The following is a 15,711-nucleotide window of genomic DNA, read 5'->3' as shown; positions in this document are numbered from 1 at the left end:
TGTGGATTCTGATTGGTTGAAGTTGGGTGGTGTCACGAAATAATCTGTGACCTGTGCAATTGTGTGACCTGTCATGGCAGGACAGGCCTGTGCTGTTGACGTTGCAGAGATGGCTGGTTGGGGTATCCCAAAGAGTTGATATCAATCATTTTGACAAAACTTCTGTCATCAATTTTAAGATAACTTTGAGGCATCTTGATATTGACCATGGATGTATTATAAGAACTTACTCTTATTATACATCCATGATATTGACTAGCACAACCTACATCGTGGTACGGAAGCACGATGTATTAAGAAAATAATTGAGGCCTTATCTCATAATTAGGACTTACTTACTATCTCATTGTTTTGCAATGGTAGCATGATGCGCTCGTATGGAGTAGAGTAGATGTAGGTTAAGTAAGAAAATGTCAGTCTGGGGGGGTCAAATGTTAAGAGAGAATAACTACATTTAAATATTTGAGTCATACTTGTATTGTTATCAAAGTGGAAGGACTGGGGATAGGCTTATGACCTCATCTATGGGGAAACTATAACAAATAGTTCAGTTGACAAAAACTGTAATATAAAAATAATGTAAAAAGCCATTGCACCTTTTACAGACTGTTGTGTAGCACCAGTCACCACCATCATTTGCAGTGGATGTCTCTGATAGTTGATATACTTCCAGTGTGCCTGCAAATCGATTTATCAGTCTAACTCAAGGGAGACAGCTCATATTGTTACACACCACCATCCACACTTCCATTACCAATGTGTTTGTCCTTGAGAAGGGCCGATGGTCATGCTTGATGTATTTACCTTGGATGACGAATTTCAATAGAAGAGGAGGCTTTGATTTAATGGAAAAGTACTGTGGACAGGAGCAATAAGGAGCATGATATGTGCCTAATACGGTGGACTTCAGAGGGTTGTCAGTGCAGGTTTCTCAATAGAGCTTATACTGTACTCTCACAGGCAGAAATTAACCCATCAAAGAGCCAATGAAAATGATTAAACAGGCTCCAGAAAGAATTAGATGGCGGCTATAGATCATGAGGGTAAACAAATGTGTACTCCAAAACCTTCGGCCAAAATAAACTATAGCTGCCAGCAGGGTGTCTGATGATGAATAAACAAAAATGTAAAAAAACAAACTAAAAAAACACATAATTATAGACTTATAAATATATAGATCATCTATGCCCAGTCAGTTTATTATGATTGTGATATGATTCTCTGTGGCGTGTGTAACTGTACTGTAAGTCTGCCCCCCCTACAGCTCTTCACAATCAGATACAGGCCAAACGAATTCATGTTATACAGTGATGACATAAAAATATAATGATGGCGGTGGTGGTGACTGGATGTGGACATACATCATTACCTGTCTTTGCATTATTATTCATTAGGATATGCATACTAATGAGTCCCATTTAAAGTACAGGTTCAACTCACGTACACAATAAATGGGCTATATTGATGATGTATCTTTCTAGAATGTGTAATATATTTCATGCCACTCCAGAAGTGAAGGAAAGTGCTCACCACTGACAGCAATGTTGAGAGGCCTGACAGACAGATCACCTTTGTCGGTTAATACTTAAACTAATGTTCTATGAAACATATCGCAATACAAGTACTGCCATTTGTATACTGCCTCTCTGTTCTGACAGCTGCCATAGAAATGGATGAGTGATCGTCTCAGAATGTTGATAGGAACATGCTGCCTATCTGTGAAATCAAAAAAACAATATTAATGTCAAGTTGTTAGCATCTGGGAACTGCTGGGTGGCCAAATCTATAAGTATATACTATCAAAAGGAACACATAAAATATGGCAGTTAAAAAATAGAAAATGAAAAGCAAGGACTAGGGCAATCCTTTCTAGGACCATACAGTTCTTTCAAGGATGAAGATAGAAATCTGTAAGTGGGAATAGTGTTTGCACTGCAGAATGCCTCTGATTCTGTAAAATGACCCTTATACTGTGCTGCTTGACCTTTTTCTTCTATCATGCTGGGCAGCTTTGACATGACCTGATAGCTCCCACAAAATGCTACAATTACAGATAAACCAACATGTTTAATAGCCGGTAACATGCGATAGATTGTGGGTTGAAGGCTTGGCTTCCATTGCAGGGAATAGGGTGGAGACAGTTAATGAGAAGAATATACACAGACATGCATATTGTTGTGTACGTCACTTTTTTGATATGTCTAACTGATAAACTATGGAATATGCGGTCATAAGATCTAGCCCTCTAATTTGTCAACTTTATAGCAGAAATAAGTAAAAAACAAAAGTGAGCATTTATTGTTCTTACGTGACATAATGTATTCATAAAATTTGTCCAATAAGGTCAATTTTTATATAATCTCCTTTCTTTAAAGCTGATTCACATTAAAAAAAAAAAACAACCCCTCTCTTGATTGTCTTCTTGTACATATTTTAAATAATTAATTAAACAGTCACTGGAAACATTTTTATTTACACATATGCTGACTACAGACTTCCTAGACTAAGATTTCCAGAAATGCCTCAAATAACAGCACAATGACTAAACTGTTTTGAGATTGCAGATCAAGTAATAAAACACAAGAATGCATGAGTGCAATAAAATAAGAAAATGATATAAAGTTCAGTTCTGTTAAGAATAGACTTTTTTGCTGAAATGAAATACACAGAACATGAAAATATCAGACATAAGTCTGCATATACATTGCAGCTGTAGAACTACAACATGAGACAGGAACAGTGTAAAAAAGAAAATTGATTAAATAATTGACAAAACATCAAATGTGCCTCACAATGTTTTCGAGAAGAGTTTTTGTATTTTTCTGTTACAGAGATTGTTTAGGGATGCATAATATTTTTCCACATCAGTTGAAAACGTCTGAAATTTGGTACATTGTTTGTTGATCTTAATTTATGAATATGATATTTCCCTTGCAGACAAAGATGTTTTTACAGTCCTGAGTGTGACCAGATAACATGAAATCATGTGTTCAGAAAATATAAACTAAAGCAACTGATTATTAACACATCTGACCGAATTTTTGGTGTAGCATGCTAAATACAGGTGTAACATTGATTCTATTTCAAATGTACAAAATTAGCATAGAGGAGAAATATCTGTATATTTACTCATGGATTTATTACATGGATCAAAGTTATGCAATATTTTTAAGTGAACCTCTTTTACTTTGTTGGCTATAAAGAATGAGAGAGGGCTTTTGCAACATGTTTTTAAAATCTAACAAATGAAATTCTGTTGACTGCTGCCAGTAGATAGTGCTGTGTGTTGGCTATTATACACTGTCATGGTATTTCTTATCATCATATTGTTACACCTTTGGTCACAAAGGTCAAATCTGCTGATTTGTCCATTCGATGAGTCACTGCAAGGTAGTTTTTATGATGTTGATGAGTGTGTCACTGGAAAACATTTCAAGGTTTCCCAGTGAAACTCTACTTACAGCAGATGAATGTGAAAACAACCTTCTAGCCTCAAACTCTGCACACATATTATTCTGCACAGTGAAGCTCAAATATTCAACTATAGGAACAAGAAGAAAAACATATTTTTGAGTGGAGGGGCCTTTAAATACTGTCATGAACCCCTGACCTTGTTGCCATGACAGCTGTACTGTCTCTTTAAGATACCCGGAAACGGTTCTCTGCTATGTGCTTACTGGTCGCGGTTCAAACAGACAGCTGACCTCCCTCCCGGCGATGATATCCCACCCTGTAATCTATGTTCTTCGTAACAGTGTGAGGTGCTGGCGACACCGGGCTGTCCTTAAAGCAGCTCTGAAGGCCTCGGACTTCAGCGTCCGGCGCTGCTACTCTACCCCAGTTCGTGGCGGTGTGACGGGCATGGAGGAGATACTAGCGAGGGTCGTTGCACCTTTACCCACATACGAGACGAGAGACAAATCCCCCCCTCCTCCTGAATCCAGCAGCGTGGAGTTCATGCACTTCTACAGAGGTCTAGAGAAGGAAGACAAACTCGGTTTCCTGGCGAAGCTGTCGCAAGATTTCGGGGTGGATCACAAAAGTGTGTCGGAGCTCGCCGGAAAGCTACTGGACACCCAGCTAAGGGACTTGGCGACCATTTTGCAAGTTGAAGACAGACTGCGCTACAACTTGACCCCCCGTTACAGACAGTTGCTCAACCATATAAGCAGGGTCGAGGGGGGAGTGAAGTTTCTGGTGGATCTCAGAGCCGATGTGCTCGAAATTATCTCATCTAAAGCTATCGAGAGCCCACACATCAGGGTAATGCCTATGTTTACATTTTCTACGGGTGCCCTCATGTGTCAAGTAGTGCCGTTCGCGTTTAGACGTTTAGCACAGTTGCCTGAGTATTGTAATTCGGAGACAGTGTGTACAATATTATAGAAGTATAAAAATATAAAGAGTGTAGCTGCTTCAACAACTAACCCCCCCACAGAGGAACTAAATACACTCGCAGCTTTGCCGTCATCACATGGCTCACATTTCATCACAGCTTGAGTGGTAATGAACTTTACCCCAGTTATCCTTCCTCACCCCTACTGAAGAAATAACTTGTATATCTATTTTAATTTCCTCATTGTTTATGATATTTTTTCCAATAAGTTAGTCAGAGCTTGTTTGGCACAAGACATTATTAAGCTTAATTTCAGAGCTGCATCCTTCACATTTCCCTTTTGCCTTGCTCAGGCAGACCAACTTAAAGTACAACAGTAGTGTTGGAAATCTCTTGTTGTTCTATGATCCATTCTATATATGAAGAGGCAAGCAGCAACAAAGTGAGAGAGCTGAATATAAATCAAGCATGCAATGAATATTTTGAATGAAAAAAAAACACAATTGAAAGAAAAAGGCAGTGGAAAAAATACACATTTTCCATCACACAGAGCTCCCTTGCTCTTTGTCCCCTTAATGGCACATTTTGGGCAAAATTATTTTTCAGAAATGCCACCCTTTCCACTTCACTGTTCAGTCATTCATATCCAGTCAACTGTATTTACAATTTTCAATTCAGTTCAGCACTGGAGTGCAGCAGTTTTCATGCACACTGTGGGATAAGAGTGGAATATTTTTCAGATGGCAAGCTTGATGTCATGTTAATCCATGCACCTAGTTTGTTCAGGAATACAAATGAACACTGTGGGCTGCGCATTTAATTTAGACCCTCACTGCACCTTTCTCAACCAAGTTTCTAAGGCCTGGTGACTTTTTTCAGATATATAAAAAGTATGAAAATGTACTATAGATGTTTTGATATTAATACATACTCACTTATTCAGTGCAGAGATCGAGTAATTTGACAGGATAACTCTTTTAATAACATGCCAAAGAGAGGGGCTTATAATTAGAGGGCATCAAAGGTTGCACATTCAAGTACTTTCTTGGCACCTAAACTAAAGCAATGTGAAGATGAATGTTCTACTAGTCCCTTTTTTAACCGTAGCTAAAGCGGTGCACTTATTACTGTTTGCAACACTTACAAGCTACAGAAGAGCAACTTATACGTGTGATTCAGACACTTCACTTTGCTTGTTATGCAGTGGAATTAGAGCCTACCACCAGATGCTTGTCAGTGAGGGCAAGCAAGATAGAAACTGCAGTACTTAGTTGTCCATATACAGTATATACCATATGTGTGTGTATGTATATATATTTATCAAGTATTTATCATGACAGTTACAAGATTACAGAACTATTGATGCTTGTGTATTATCTGCACCTCTCATAAACACAAGACAGTGTATTTGCAAATAATTTCTTTAAACCATAATGGAGTAATAGATGCATGTGGGTAGATTTAATAAGTGAAGTTATCTGATGCACAATATTACTAGGGCTGCAACTAACGACTATTTTGATTATCAATTAACCAAATATTTTCTCAATTAATTGATTAGATATAAAATGTCAAATGTCTTGTTTTGTCCCGACCAACAGTCCACAACCCAAAGATTCAGTTTACTATCATAGAGGACTAAATAAACTAGAACATATTCAAGCTTAAGAAGCTGGAACCAGAGAATTTTGGCATTTTATTCTTAAAAATGACTCAAGGTGATTAATCGATTATCAAAATAGTTGGTGATTAATTTTCTGTCAATCAATTAACTGGCTAATTGTTGCAGCTCTAAATATAATGCTAATTTCACTGTCAATAACAATGTGTATACAGTCCTTGGCCATTTGACCCCTGATTAGCTAGGCAGAATAAGGGCATAAATGCAGGTTTGCCATCGATCTGGTTCATATTCTCTACGTTGGCTGAATCTCTAAGCAAGATTCATACTGAGTTGGCATGATATTGTTGCTTTGCTGCGGCTTTGTATAAGCTTGTGTGCTGGAGAATTGCTGTTTGTGTGTCAGAGGTCACCAGCAGTTGTTTTATTGAAACTATAAGCAGAAAACCCCCATAGTGTGTAGATGTTGAGGTAATCCAAACCACATACAAGCTTCATAACATAACATCAGGAAATATGCTTTACACAGTGTTTTGTGATATGATGGCCTAATCTAAACCAAATACCATAGTTGCCAAGTTGTGTCCACTTTTCTCAAACAAACTAGATGAAATGCAAACTGCAGATTTGTAAACTTGTCTCTGAGAGATGCATTAATCAAAATGTGGATGTGTGCGCCATTAAAAGCTAAAACTGCCCCCACTTGAGCACATAAGGACCCATTTAAAGAAAACTTAATTTTAATGGTACAGTATGTGCTTTCTTTGGACACTGATTGATGATACAGTGAAAGAGGTTATCTGTTACCTTTATGATCAGTTTATGTACTTGTAGCCTCTCCTGTCCTGCTCAATATCTATTTTATTCCTGCTGAGAGGTGGTACAGATGCATTTAATCTCAATAACCCAGACCCACTGGGACCCTTTTGTAGTTTAAAAAGGTCTAAGCTACCTACAGGGTCCACACTTGTACTCGGTGCTGACCACCTTGGTCTTGGTGGTGCACAGCAATCTCTGCGTGTTGTTATTGCCAGAATTGATTGAGCTGAAAACGAGAAAAGGTCATGGTAAATATGAAGCTTTTAGTCGCTGTATTGATAGTGTATACCAGGGGGAGAGAAAAGTGGCAATCAAAAGAAAAGATGAATCATAGAAGGAAAAAATAATAAAATTTCTAAAATTGCAAATGTTATGAAAGTTTGGAATTTGCAAGGTTGCTGCTACTGTGTTTCTTGCAAGAGTGGCTCTTTCAATTTGACGCTAGATTAATCTCTCTTTGTGCAGTAATTGATTTTTCATGTTCCTCCTCACTCCTTCCACCTCCAGGCCTTTTTATTCTTCTCCACCTGCTCTGATGAAAGACATAAAGACAAGTTTGAGACGTCGTTTTCCTCCTAGAGGATTACATAAAGTATCAGTGAGACTATTTTTGACCCCCATAGACAGAGTGTCAGGCGACATGTGGCATACAGCCTACTGGAGTAAAGGTACTGGCACACAGTGGTCATTTGGCCTCGGATAGACGGACTGCTCCTTCCAGGCACTGCAGTCCTCATCGCTCTGTATAATCACAGTATAACTGCAGCTCAGGGTAGAGAGGGTCCTTGTAGCAGAGGCTGTATCAGCTCAAAGCATCAGCACCTCAATGCTTTGATACAGCTCCAGTGTCAAAAAGCGTTGCTTCATTTTCTTTCTAATGGAGTGCAGGATTTTCTTCTCCCCCCTTCCCTATTTTTCCGCCGTCTTTCTCCTAACCCGAGGCTTCGAGTGCTATAACCCTTCCATTTCAAAAGACTTCATCTTCTGCTAGGTCAATGGAGTACACATTACAGTTTGGCCTTCCTATTGTGTGGGTGAGAATTGGCTACCTAAGGCAGTGCCTGCGCTTTCACGGGTTGTTGATGTGCTGCATTTTCCACAGAAATGCTGGGCCAGGATTATCGGCCATCATAGATTATTTTGCTCCAGGCAGTTTGTGAAGTTTGAGGAGCACAAATGCACATCAACACAAACACACATCGCAGAAATTGGGAAGTAATGATGGAAGTTGTGCTGAACTTTTTTCTTTTTTTTTTTTTTTTGAAGGTTACTTTTGATTTGCTCCTCACTCAACTGATTTTTCCAGCGTGAAACCTCTGAACCATAGAGTTGAATAATGCAGGGTCTGCTGTATATGTGGGGAAGAATTTTAAATTTTGTATGTTTTGGTTCTGATAGTTGCTCATACAGAATTTCAGCCAGTGGCCTTTATACCATGACAGTACTTGAGCTTGTTTGTATTAGCTATTATTATGACTGACAAGACGGCATTAAAATAGGCCCACAGTGAAGTCATCCTATGGAACAGCCAATATAAGGCTGTATTTATGTGTGTCTGCGTGCATGCACCGTGTGCACTTTGTTTGTGTGTTTGCAAGAGATTTGCTTTAAATGAAGTCTGACCTTTGCAGGAGGACAGGCCTGCTTTGAAATGGCAAGTTGTTTATTGAAGTGCCTCCTCTACACCCATTGCAAGCTCAAACAAATCATTACTCATAATGTGAAAACATTCAAACGGCATACAGACAGCCAGGGGACTGTACACCCCGCACAGTGTGTAAGATATAGGGTATGGAATTGTTCATAGCCTACAGACAAACTTTAGCAACTCCGCTGTCAGTCAATAGGACAGAGTTTGTGAGTTCTTTCAATAAAAGAGGTCATGAGGTTGTAAAGAATGTGTGTTTTTCTAGTTATTTTAATGGTCATATAAAAGCAGCAATTTCATCAGAATACTTTTATAGTGTTTCTTCTTTATAAGATAAATTCCTCCATAGATACAGTGAACTTAGATTGCTCAATGGTATAGTGGATACAATGACATTCTTTCTCTCATTGATCATGTACTTCTGAGGTTTACCTGCACACCAGTGTTTTATCAAATACAAAGTCAAGATTCTGCTTCCATTTTCCCGACAGATTGGCCGCTGAGCGGTTCTCAACAAGTGAAAGAATGTGGTGATTTTTAGGTTATTAAGTGAGTATGGTTGTGATTCTAAATTCTCACCTTTTTTCTCTCCAAGGACCTGAATGGCACACTGAAGAGCTTGCTGTCTGAGTGGTTCTCTGTAGGTCTTCTCCGTCTGGAGCGAATCACCTGGCAGTCCCCCTGTGAGATCCTGCAGAAGATCAGCCAGTAAGGGCATCCACACTCCCTCATGATATCCTCCTCCTCCTCTTTTGTTGCATCATAATCTCTTTTCTTACATGTCAATTAAACAGTACAGTATGAACACTGAAACACTAACTAAAAACCTTCTGCCAGGTATGAAGCTGTCCACCCTGTGAGGAACTGGACTGACCTGAAGCGCAGAGTGGGGCCATACCGTCGTTGCTATGCCTTCACCCATGCTGCCATGCCAGGAGAGCCCCTGGTAGTGCTGCACGTGGCCCTCACTGAAGACATCTCTGATAACATTCAGGTTAGAAGCTATAGCTGCAGGCTGCTGTAATGGTTTGTCTGACTTTAACGCACCTTCGAGGGTAGTTAAACATCTGGGATTTACTATTTTGTTCCTCCTCTCAGCTGACAAATGAGTTATTGCTCTGTTAAAAACAATGCATGAGACCTTTTAAAGTGCATCTTCCTCTGGGAGCGACCTCCACAGTGCAGACTTCCTTTTCTTTACATTGAGGAAAAGGTGGTTGTGATATTTCAAATATATTATATATTTCTCAGATAGTTTGAATGCTTATTGTATTGAGACTGCTGCCTTGACTGGAGCTATTCAGCTAGTAACAGCAAGTTTGTGTCTGGATGATGACTCAACAAAAATGTGTTTTTCTCTTAGAGTATCGTCCGTGAGTTTGGAACCCTCGATGTTGAGGAGGATGTGAATAAGATCAATGCAGCCATCTTCTACTCCATCTCCTCCACCCAGGCTGGTCTACAAGGGGTGGAGCTGGGCAACTACCTTATCAAGAGGGTGGTGCGGGAACTGCAGGTGGGTGCAGGAGGGATGCACGATATAGTTTAGGATGTTTGTCAGCAAGAATGTGGTCTATGGTTGACTGTGGAACTAGAAATAGATGTGGAATCCCAGAAACAAGCTAATCACAGTTGAAGACAGTTTACCTTTAGTTTACTTTTTTAATATTCATTGCGGGAGCTGGAGAGATCATCAGATACACACATTCTAAAGAATTACAATTACAGCACTTTTGCTCAGTTTTCACAACAGAAGTCTAAGGTACAAAACACTGACTGACTACTAAAATCTTCTCCTGAAACACAAAATCCTGTGCTTCTGTACAAATTGCAAAACACGAAATCAAATGCTCAGACTACAGCCACTTCAAATTAGCACAAGTTTTAACTAATAACTATAACTGAACATACAGATCACTGAATGAAAACACCATGTTTTTGCAAGTATTTCTCCTTATTTTAGCATCATTACTTTGGTGATCAGCATTGCAACATAATTGCTAATTAATTTGAAAAAATAATCTGGAAAAGGAAATGTAATTTGTTTCCTTTTGATTACATTTGGAATGTATTTAGTGTTACCCTTATGTAAGTTGTGGTTTAATGTTATATTTTTATGTAACTTACAGAAATATCTAAACTTTGTGGTCGATACAGAAAAGAAAAAGTAAACTGATGCAGTAAAGTAAAATCGGAAACATAATTTTGCCTTGTATGAATGTAGGATTTACTGTATGTCAAAGTCAAACTCTAATCTTCATTATCTACTTATTTACAGTAATACAGCATATTCAATAAATAAAACTGAAGTCATTCTTGCACTACATCATTTCAAATACTGACCTCTGCATACATTTCACATTGTTTTTCTAATTATACAAAATTTAGGAAATCACCATTTTATATGAAAAACAACAATTTAAATTCAGTGATAGTAATATACAATGATGTGATGCTCTTATAAAGTTTTCTGTGATACTAAACTATATTTGCTATATTATGTGAGATTTTAATGCCAAAATGAGGAGTTCAGTATTTTGAGTTGAGAAGAGGCAAGGTTATGTGAACATCAGTTATCTAAGCATTTAAATTGTCTTTCTCCATAATAGCTGGATAATAACACTTTATCTCGACAGCACACGCGACACATGCAGAGACACAGCTGTTAACTTCAGCAGAGCTCCTCAGCTCCTCCTCTATGGGGTAGTATCAAAAAGTGTTTTGTCTCTACCCTGGGAACAACATATTTCATTCTGTATGACTTGCATACTAAGTTCAATCAAAAAGCTATGGTAGCCTTCAGGTGCATCCCAGCTGGCAGGGCGGTGTTCTGGCAAGAAATACATTTGTGACAGGCAAGATTTTTGTTTGATTTGATTGCTTTTCAAAAGTTTAAGTTTGTCTTTCAGTCTCAGCGCTAAAGCATTAATTGCCCACTTGTTTTAGCAGTTGCTTATACACACATTAATGTACACACATAAACAGAGCAGTAATGAAATCTGCTCTGTCACTAAACAGGCAGTAATGAAATCTCATCCATCCCGCTCAATAAGCGCAGAAGAGCCCTTCATGTCGAGCCACTCCAGCTAGCACTTGTTAAATGATTGGAACATTGAATGGAACATCAAAAACCACTCTACCCAACAGCTGGGAAATAGCTCTTTATAGTATATCCTCATAAAATCAGGTTTCAGAGCTTTAAGCTGCTTCCACTTTAGTTATTCATACAACAGGATTGCTGCAAGCTTTTTACTTAATGGCAACATAGGGTTCAGTGAGCTCAGCAGATATTGTTTTTTGTTTTTGCTTTGGCATTAGGGCTGCTTATGTCGGAGGTTGGAAAGTAGGTTATATCATACTGTGTTGTAAAGACGGTTACAGACGGTGATTGTTGTTTTCACCAAGAGGTCTACTAGCGTTGCATGTCAACATCTTCTCCTCTCATGTTTGTTGTCTTTCTAAAGAAAAAAATAGTCATCTAAAAAAAGAGGTGTGCTACTTTTTAGCTTCCCTACACTGCCCTACAAAAGTGGAGAGCAGTAACTATAAAGCAGTGAAGCTGAGATAGAAAGATAGAAACGGATAGAAAGGTTGCAATGCCTTTATTAAGGCATTAATGTGGTAATTAAGAACTAGTCAAACCTCAAACGATGGAAAACCACATGGAAAATGTGCAAAAAAATTAAAATTGTATTTATCTGAGGAACGTTACAGTCTGTGTTTTTATCTCCCACCATTTTCCGAATCTTCAGTAGAGCAGAAGCTTGAGTGATATTTAAGTCACATGCTTCCTGTACGTACGTCACGATTCTTTGTTGCTGTTGTACTTTTTTGCATTTTCTTAACTTGTCCACATTTAACCAAACGTAAAAACCTTTTTTATGCCCACATTTAAAATAAAAACCAATGATGGAAATGCACTTTCTGATACTCTGCTAAGCTAGTTAGCTGTAGCAGGTGTTTAGCTGTCTTTTTGAGTTCAGCTACTGCCTCATATAGTTATTTTGAATAACAAAATGAATAACCAAAATGTTGGGTGATCAAAAATTATACATTATTATATTTTATTATAATTACAGTTAACAGCTATGGAAAAAATCAAGTAAATTTAGTTTTAGCTTTAACAAAGGCTAGCCTGTGTCTTCCTCACCAGCTAGCTTTCAATTGATATAGCTCTCTTGCTTTAGATGTATAGTTGGTTGACTCCTTGTGGTATACAGTGCAGTTAAGTGCAACTGTGGCCTCTAGAGCAGATTACCAAGCCAAAACCAAATTTTACATGTTGTATCCATAGTGATTTTAGTTTGGTAGATCAGATGCCAAAAATTCAGATTCTTAATTCAGCTTTGATCAATGCACATACACTGCATTTTGGCTTTGTAGGGCAGTGTAAAGTGACTTTTGTGTGACATTTATTCCTTTTCTGGACACTCCACAAGTGTATCCATTTATTATGCCCCTAGTGGGAATCGAACCCCTGACCCTGACAGTGTAAGTGCCAGGCTCTACCCTCGGGGCTACACAAAACCATAACACACGCTTGTATTCTGAAGAGGCCCTGGCTTTCTGATAGAGCTTTACCTTACGTAAAGGTGAAGAGAGGAGCAGCATAGCTACAGAGGAAGCACAATGATGATGGATAGATGATAGAGTGGAAAAGAACAGGTCACAGTCATGATTTAAGATGAAGGGAGGAGGTCTTGCTTGTCTTTGTCGATTGGACCCTGGGGCACAGCTCTGGCACTTCCTCCATATCCTTTCCTTCCTGTTCCTTTTTCACCTTCCCTACCGGCCTTATCCATATTTCCACCACTCTCTTTCTTTGTCATCCCTGCCCATTCTCGACATGGGGGCACCCAGTAGTTAAAAGAAGAGGTTGGAGTGAAGAAGGTGAGATGGTGATACAGTAGAGTGAGAACAAACACAAGGGCAGGGAGGAAGAAAGGAAAACAATGTTGCCGAGAGAGGCAGACAGACAGCAGTGTGTCCCTCCAGGGGTTGTCTGACACTTCTACTTTCATCTGCAGCCTTTCACTCCTCTGCCTAGCACATCGCTCCTTCACTTATCAACCCAGATGCTGGAGCGTGAAGATGGGCGGAGAAGAAGGGGGAGTATTTTGGGCGAAAGGACAGGGTGTAGTGGGTTGGAAGTAAACTTATAAGATGGGTCGGTGGCTGGGTGGGTGGGTAGGGGGTGTGTGTGCGTGTGGGTGGTCTAGACAAGACAGAGACTCGGAGGAGAGAAGAGTGAGAGAAGAGGACGGGTATTAAAGGTGGGGTGCAAGGGAGTGATGAGGAGGAGGATAGAATAAAGAGGGAGGGAGGGAAGGAGAGAGAGAGGGGATCATCCATCTCCATCAGCAGGGCAGGATCGTAAAGCAATGGAGTTGATTTGTAATGCCGTCCCTGTCTGAGGAGCTAATGGCCTGAGCACACACAAGAAAATTCTGTTTTGTGTTTTGATACTGAGGATGAGTGTTCATCTCCCTTACTTCTACTGTTGCAACAATGGAGCTCTTTGCATTCTAGTGGGGATCAAATCTCTGCTTCCTCTCATCTGTTTTCCTCATACTCTTACCTTGTTTTCTCATCCCTATCCCTTTCCTAGTTTTCTTTCTTTTGTTTTTCCTTTTCTTCTCTTAAAGCTGGTTAAGGCAGGCAATTCTATGCTGAATTGTCTCTCTATGTATGCAAATGACTCTGCATCTTTTTTATAGTGTTTCTCTTAAGTGGATTTAAATATAAAAACTTTTTTCTTTATTTTTCATCCCTCCAGAGCGAGTTCCCTCACATGGCCCAGTTCTCCAGCCTGTCACCCATCCCAGGCTTCTCCTCTTGGCTCCAAGGCCTCCTCAGCCAGTACAGGAAGGAAGGCCGCGGCTCCGACCTCCTCTCTGAGCAGGAGTGGAGGGAGGTGGAGCAGGCCACTGACTCAGCCCCGGGGACCCCGGCCATAGATGCCCTCCGCAAGCTTATCAGCACCAGTGAGTGGATGCGCTCCGAGCGTCTGACCCGCGTTCTGGAGCCCGTCTTGATGCGGCTCTGTGCCTGGTACCTCTACGGGGAAAAGAGGCGAGGCTACGCTCTCAACCCGGTGGCCAACTTCCATCTGCAGAACGGCGCCATCATGTGGCGGCTCAACTGGCACGCTGACACCAGTCCCAGGGGCGTTGCGAACTCTTGCGGCATCATGGTGAACTATCGTTACTTCCTGAATGAGACGTCTACAAACAGCGCACTTTACCTGCAGAATAAGGTCATCACGGCATCAGAGCAAGTGCTGGGGCTGGTGTCCCAGTTTCAAAAGAACAGCAAACTGTGAGATACAGATGAGGATACACCCATAAATACACCTTTGATCTATTGGTCTGAAAGTTTGAATGCACTTCAATGATACTAATGACTGGCAAACTTTTGTTTTTTTGATTTGTCTTAAATATTTGACAATTCATCTAATATAAAAAAAAGTGACGGCTTCGTAAGCACCACTGAATGGACGTCAGTTGATCTTGTTTTTGAATTCATCCCGTCTGCTGTATTTAATGCATAGCTTAGGGTTTTTTTGCCGCATTGGGTTTCTGGCTGAAGCTGTTTCATATTGTGTTATGGCTTCACAGGTGGAGAGACTGTAGCTAATGAAGCACGAGGCATCTATCAATGCCTTACCATGTTCCTGGATAACAGTGTGTGTAATGGTGAAGCAGGAGCTATGAGTGAGTGCAGCTACTGGAATAAATGGTGTTTAGATTCTTTCATTTGGCTGAATTGTCTCACTGCAAAGATGTTGGGAGAGTATTGGATTTTGTCTTTTTTTTTTTCTTGGGTCAGGTTTATACACACCTGCTGTTACAACGCCTATTCCCACTAAAGCTCAATACACAAAGGCATGAAATCACAGACTGGAAATATTATTTCATATTAAATAACTCTAAACTAAACATTTTTTTGCCATGTATCATGACTACATTTTACAGTCGACTGTGCTCATTCACACCCAGTGGGCCGGACCCTTCTGGTACCTCCATTCAGGTGATTTTCAAATAATTTTGCCTGCACACACACACAGACATGCACACACACCACCAACCTCTCCAGAGAGCCATCGCTGATGTTCTAACTGCTCTGTACAGGTGCCAAGCAGGGCTCATATCAGCCCACACCCCATTGTTGTGAAATAATATATCACAGCAAGTTGACTGTGAAATTACATTTTATCTCTCCAAGGAGCCAAACTTTCTTTTCATTTTTGTCACACTCCCTGTCTCTCTCTCTGTCTGTCCCTCTCCC

General features: G+C 39.9%; 1 protein-coding gene across 1 annotated transcript; it reads left to right on the top strand.

The window, feature by feature from the left end:
* The first annotated feature begins 3,641 nt into the window (after window positions 1–3,641).
* Window positions 3,642–15,179, top strand: mlycd (malonyl-CoA decarboxylase). The gene is made up of 5 exons (XM_044356818.1): window positions 3,642–4,263; window positions 9,020–9,132; window positions 9,262–9,418; window positions 9,788–9,940; window positions 14,201–15,179. The coding sequence occupies exons 1-5, from the start codon at window positions 3,718–3,720 to the stop codon at window positions 14,744–14,746; spliced, it is 1,515 nt and encodes a 504-aa protein (XP_044212753.1). The 5' UTR covers window positions 3,642–3,717; the 3' UTR covers window positions 14,747–15,179.
* The last annotated feature ends 532 nt before the right edge of the window (window positions 15,180–15,711 follow it).

This window comes from Thunnus albacares, chromosome 7, assembly GCF_914725855.1.
Source record: "Thunnus albacares chromosome 7, fThuAlb1.1, whole genome shotgun sequence".
NCBI lineage: Eukaryota > Metazoa > Chordata > Actinopteri > Scombriformes > Scombridae > Thunnus > Thunnus albacares.
The sequence above is the reverse complement of the archived record's forward strand: the minus strand, read 5'-3'. Positions and strand labels throughout refer to the sequence as shown.

Bases quoted from the DNA above. Each gene is read 5' to 3' on its own strand.
- mlycd (XM_044356818.1), top strand. From the start codon at position 3,718: ATGATATCCCACCCTGTAATCTATGTTCTTCGTAACAGTGTGAGGTGC. The intron at 9,133-9,261 runs GTAAGGGCATCC...ACCTTCTGCCAG, and splicing joins ATCCTGCAGAAGATCAGCCA to GTATGAAGCTGTCCACCCTG. The intron at 9,941-14,200 runs GTGGGTGCAGGA...TCATCCCTCCAG, and splicing joins GGGTGGTGCGGGAACTGCAG to AGCGAGTTCCCTCACATGGC.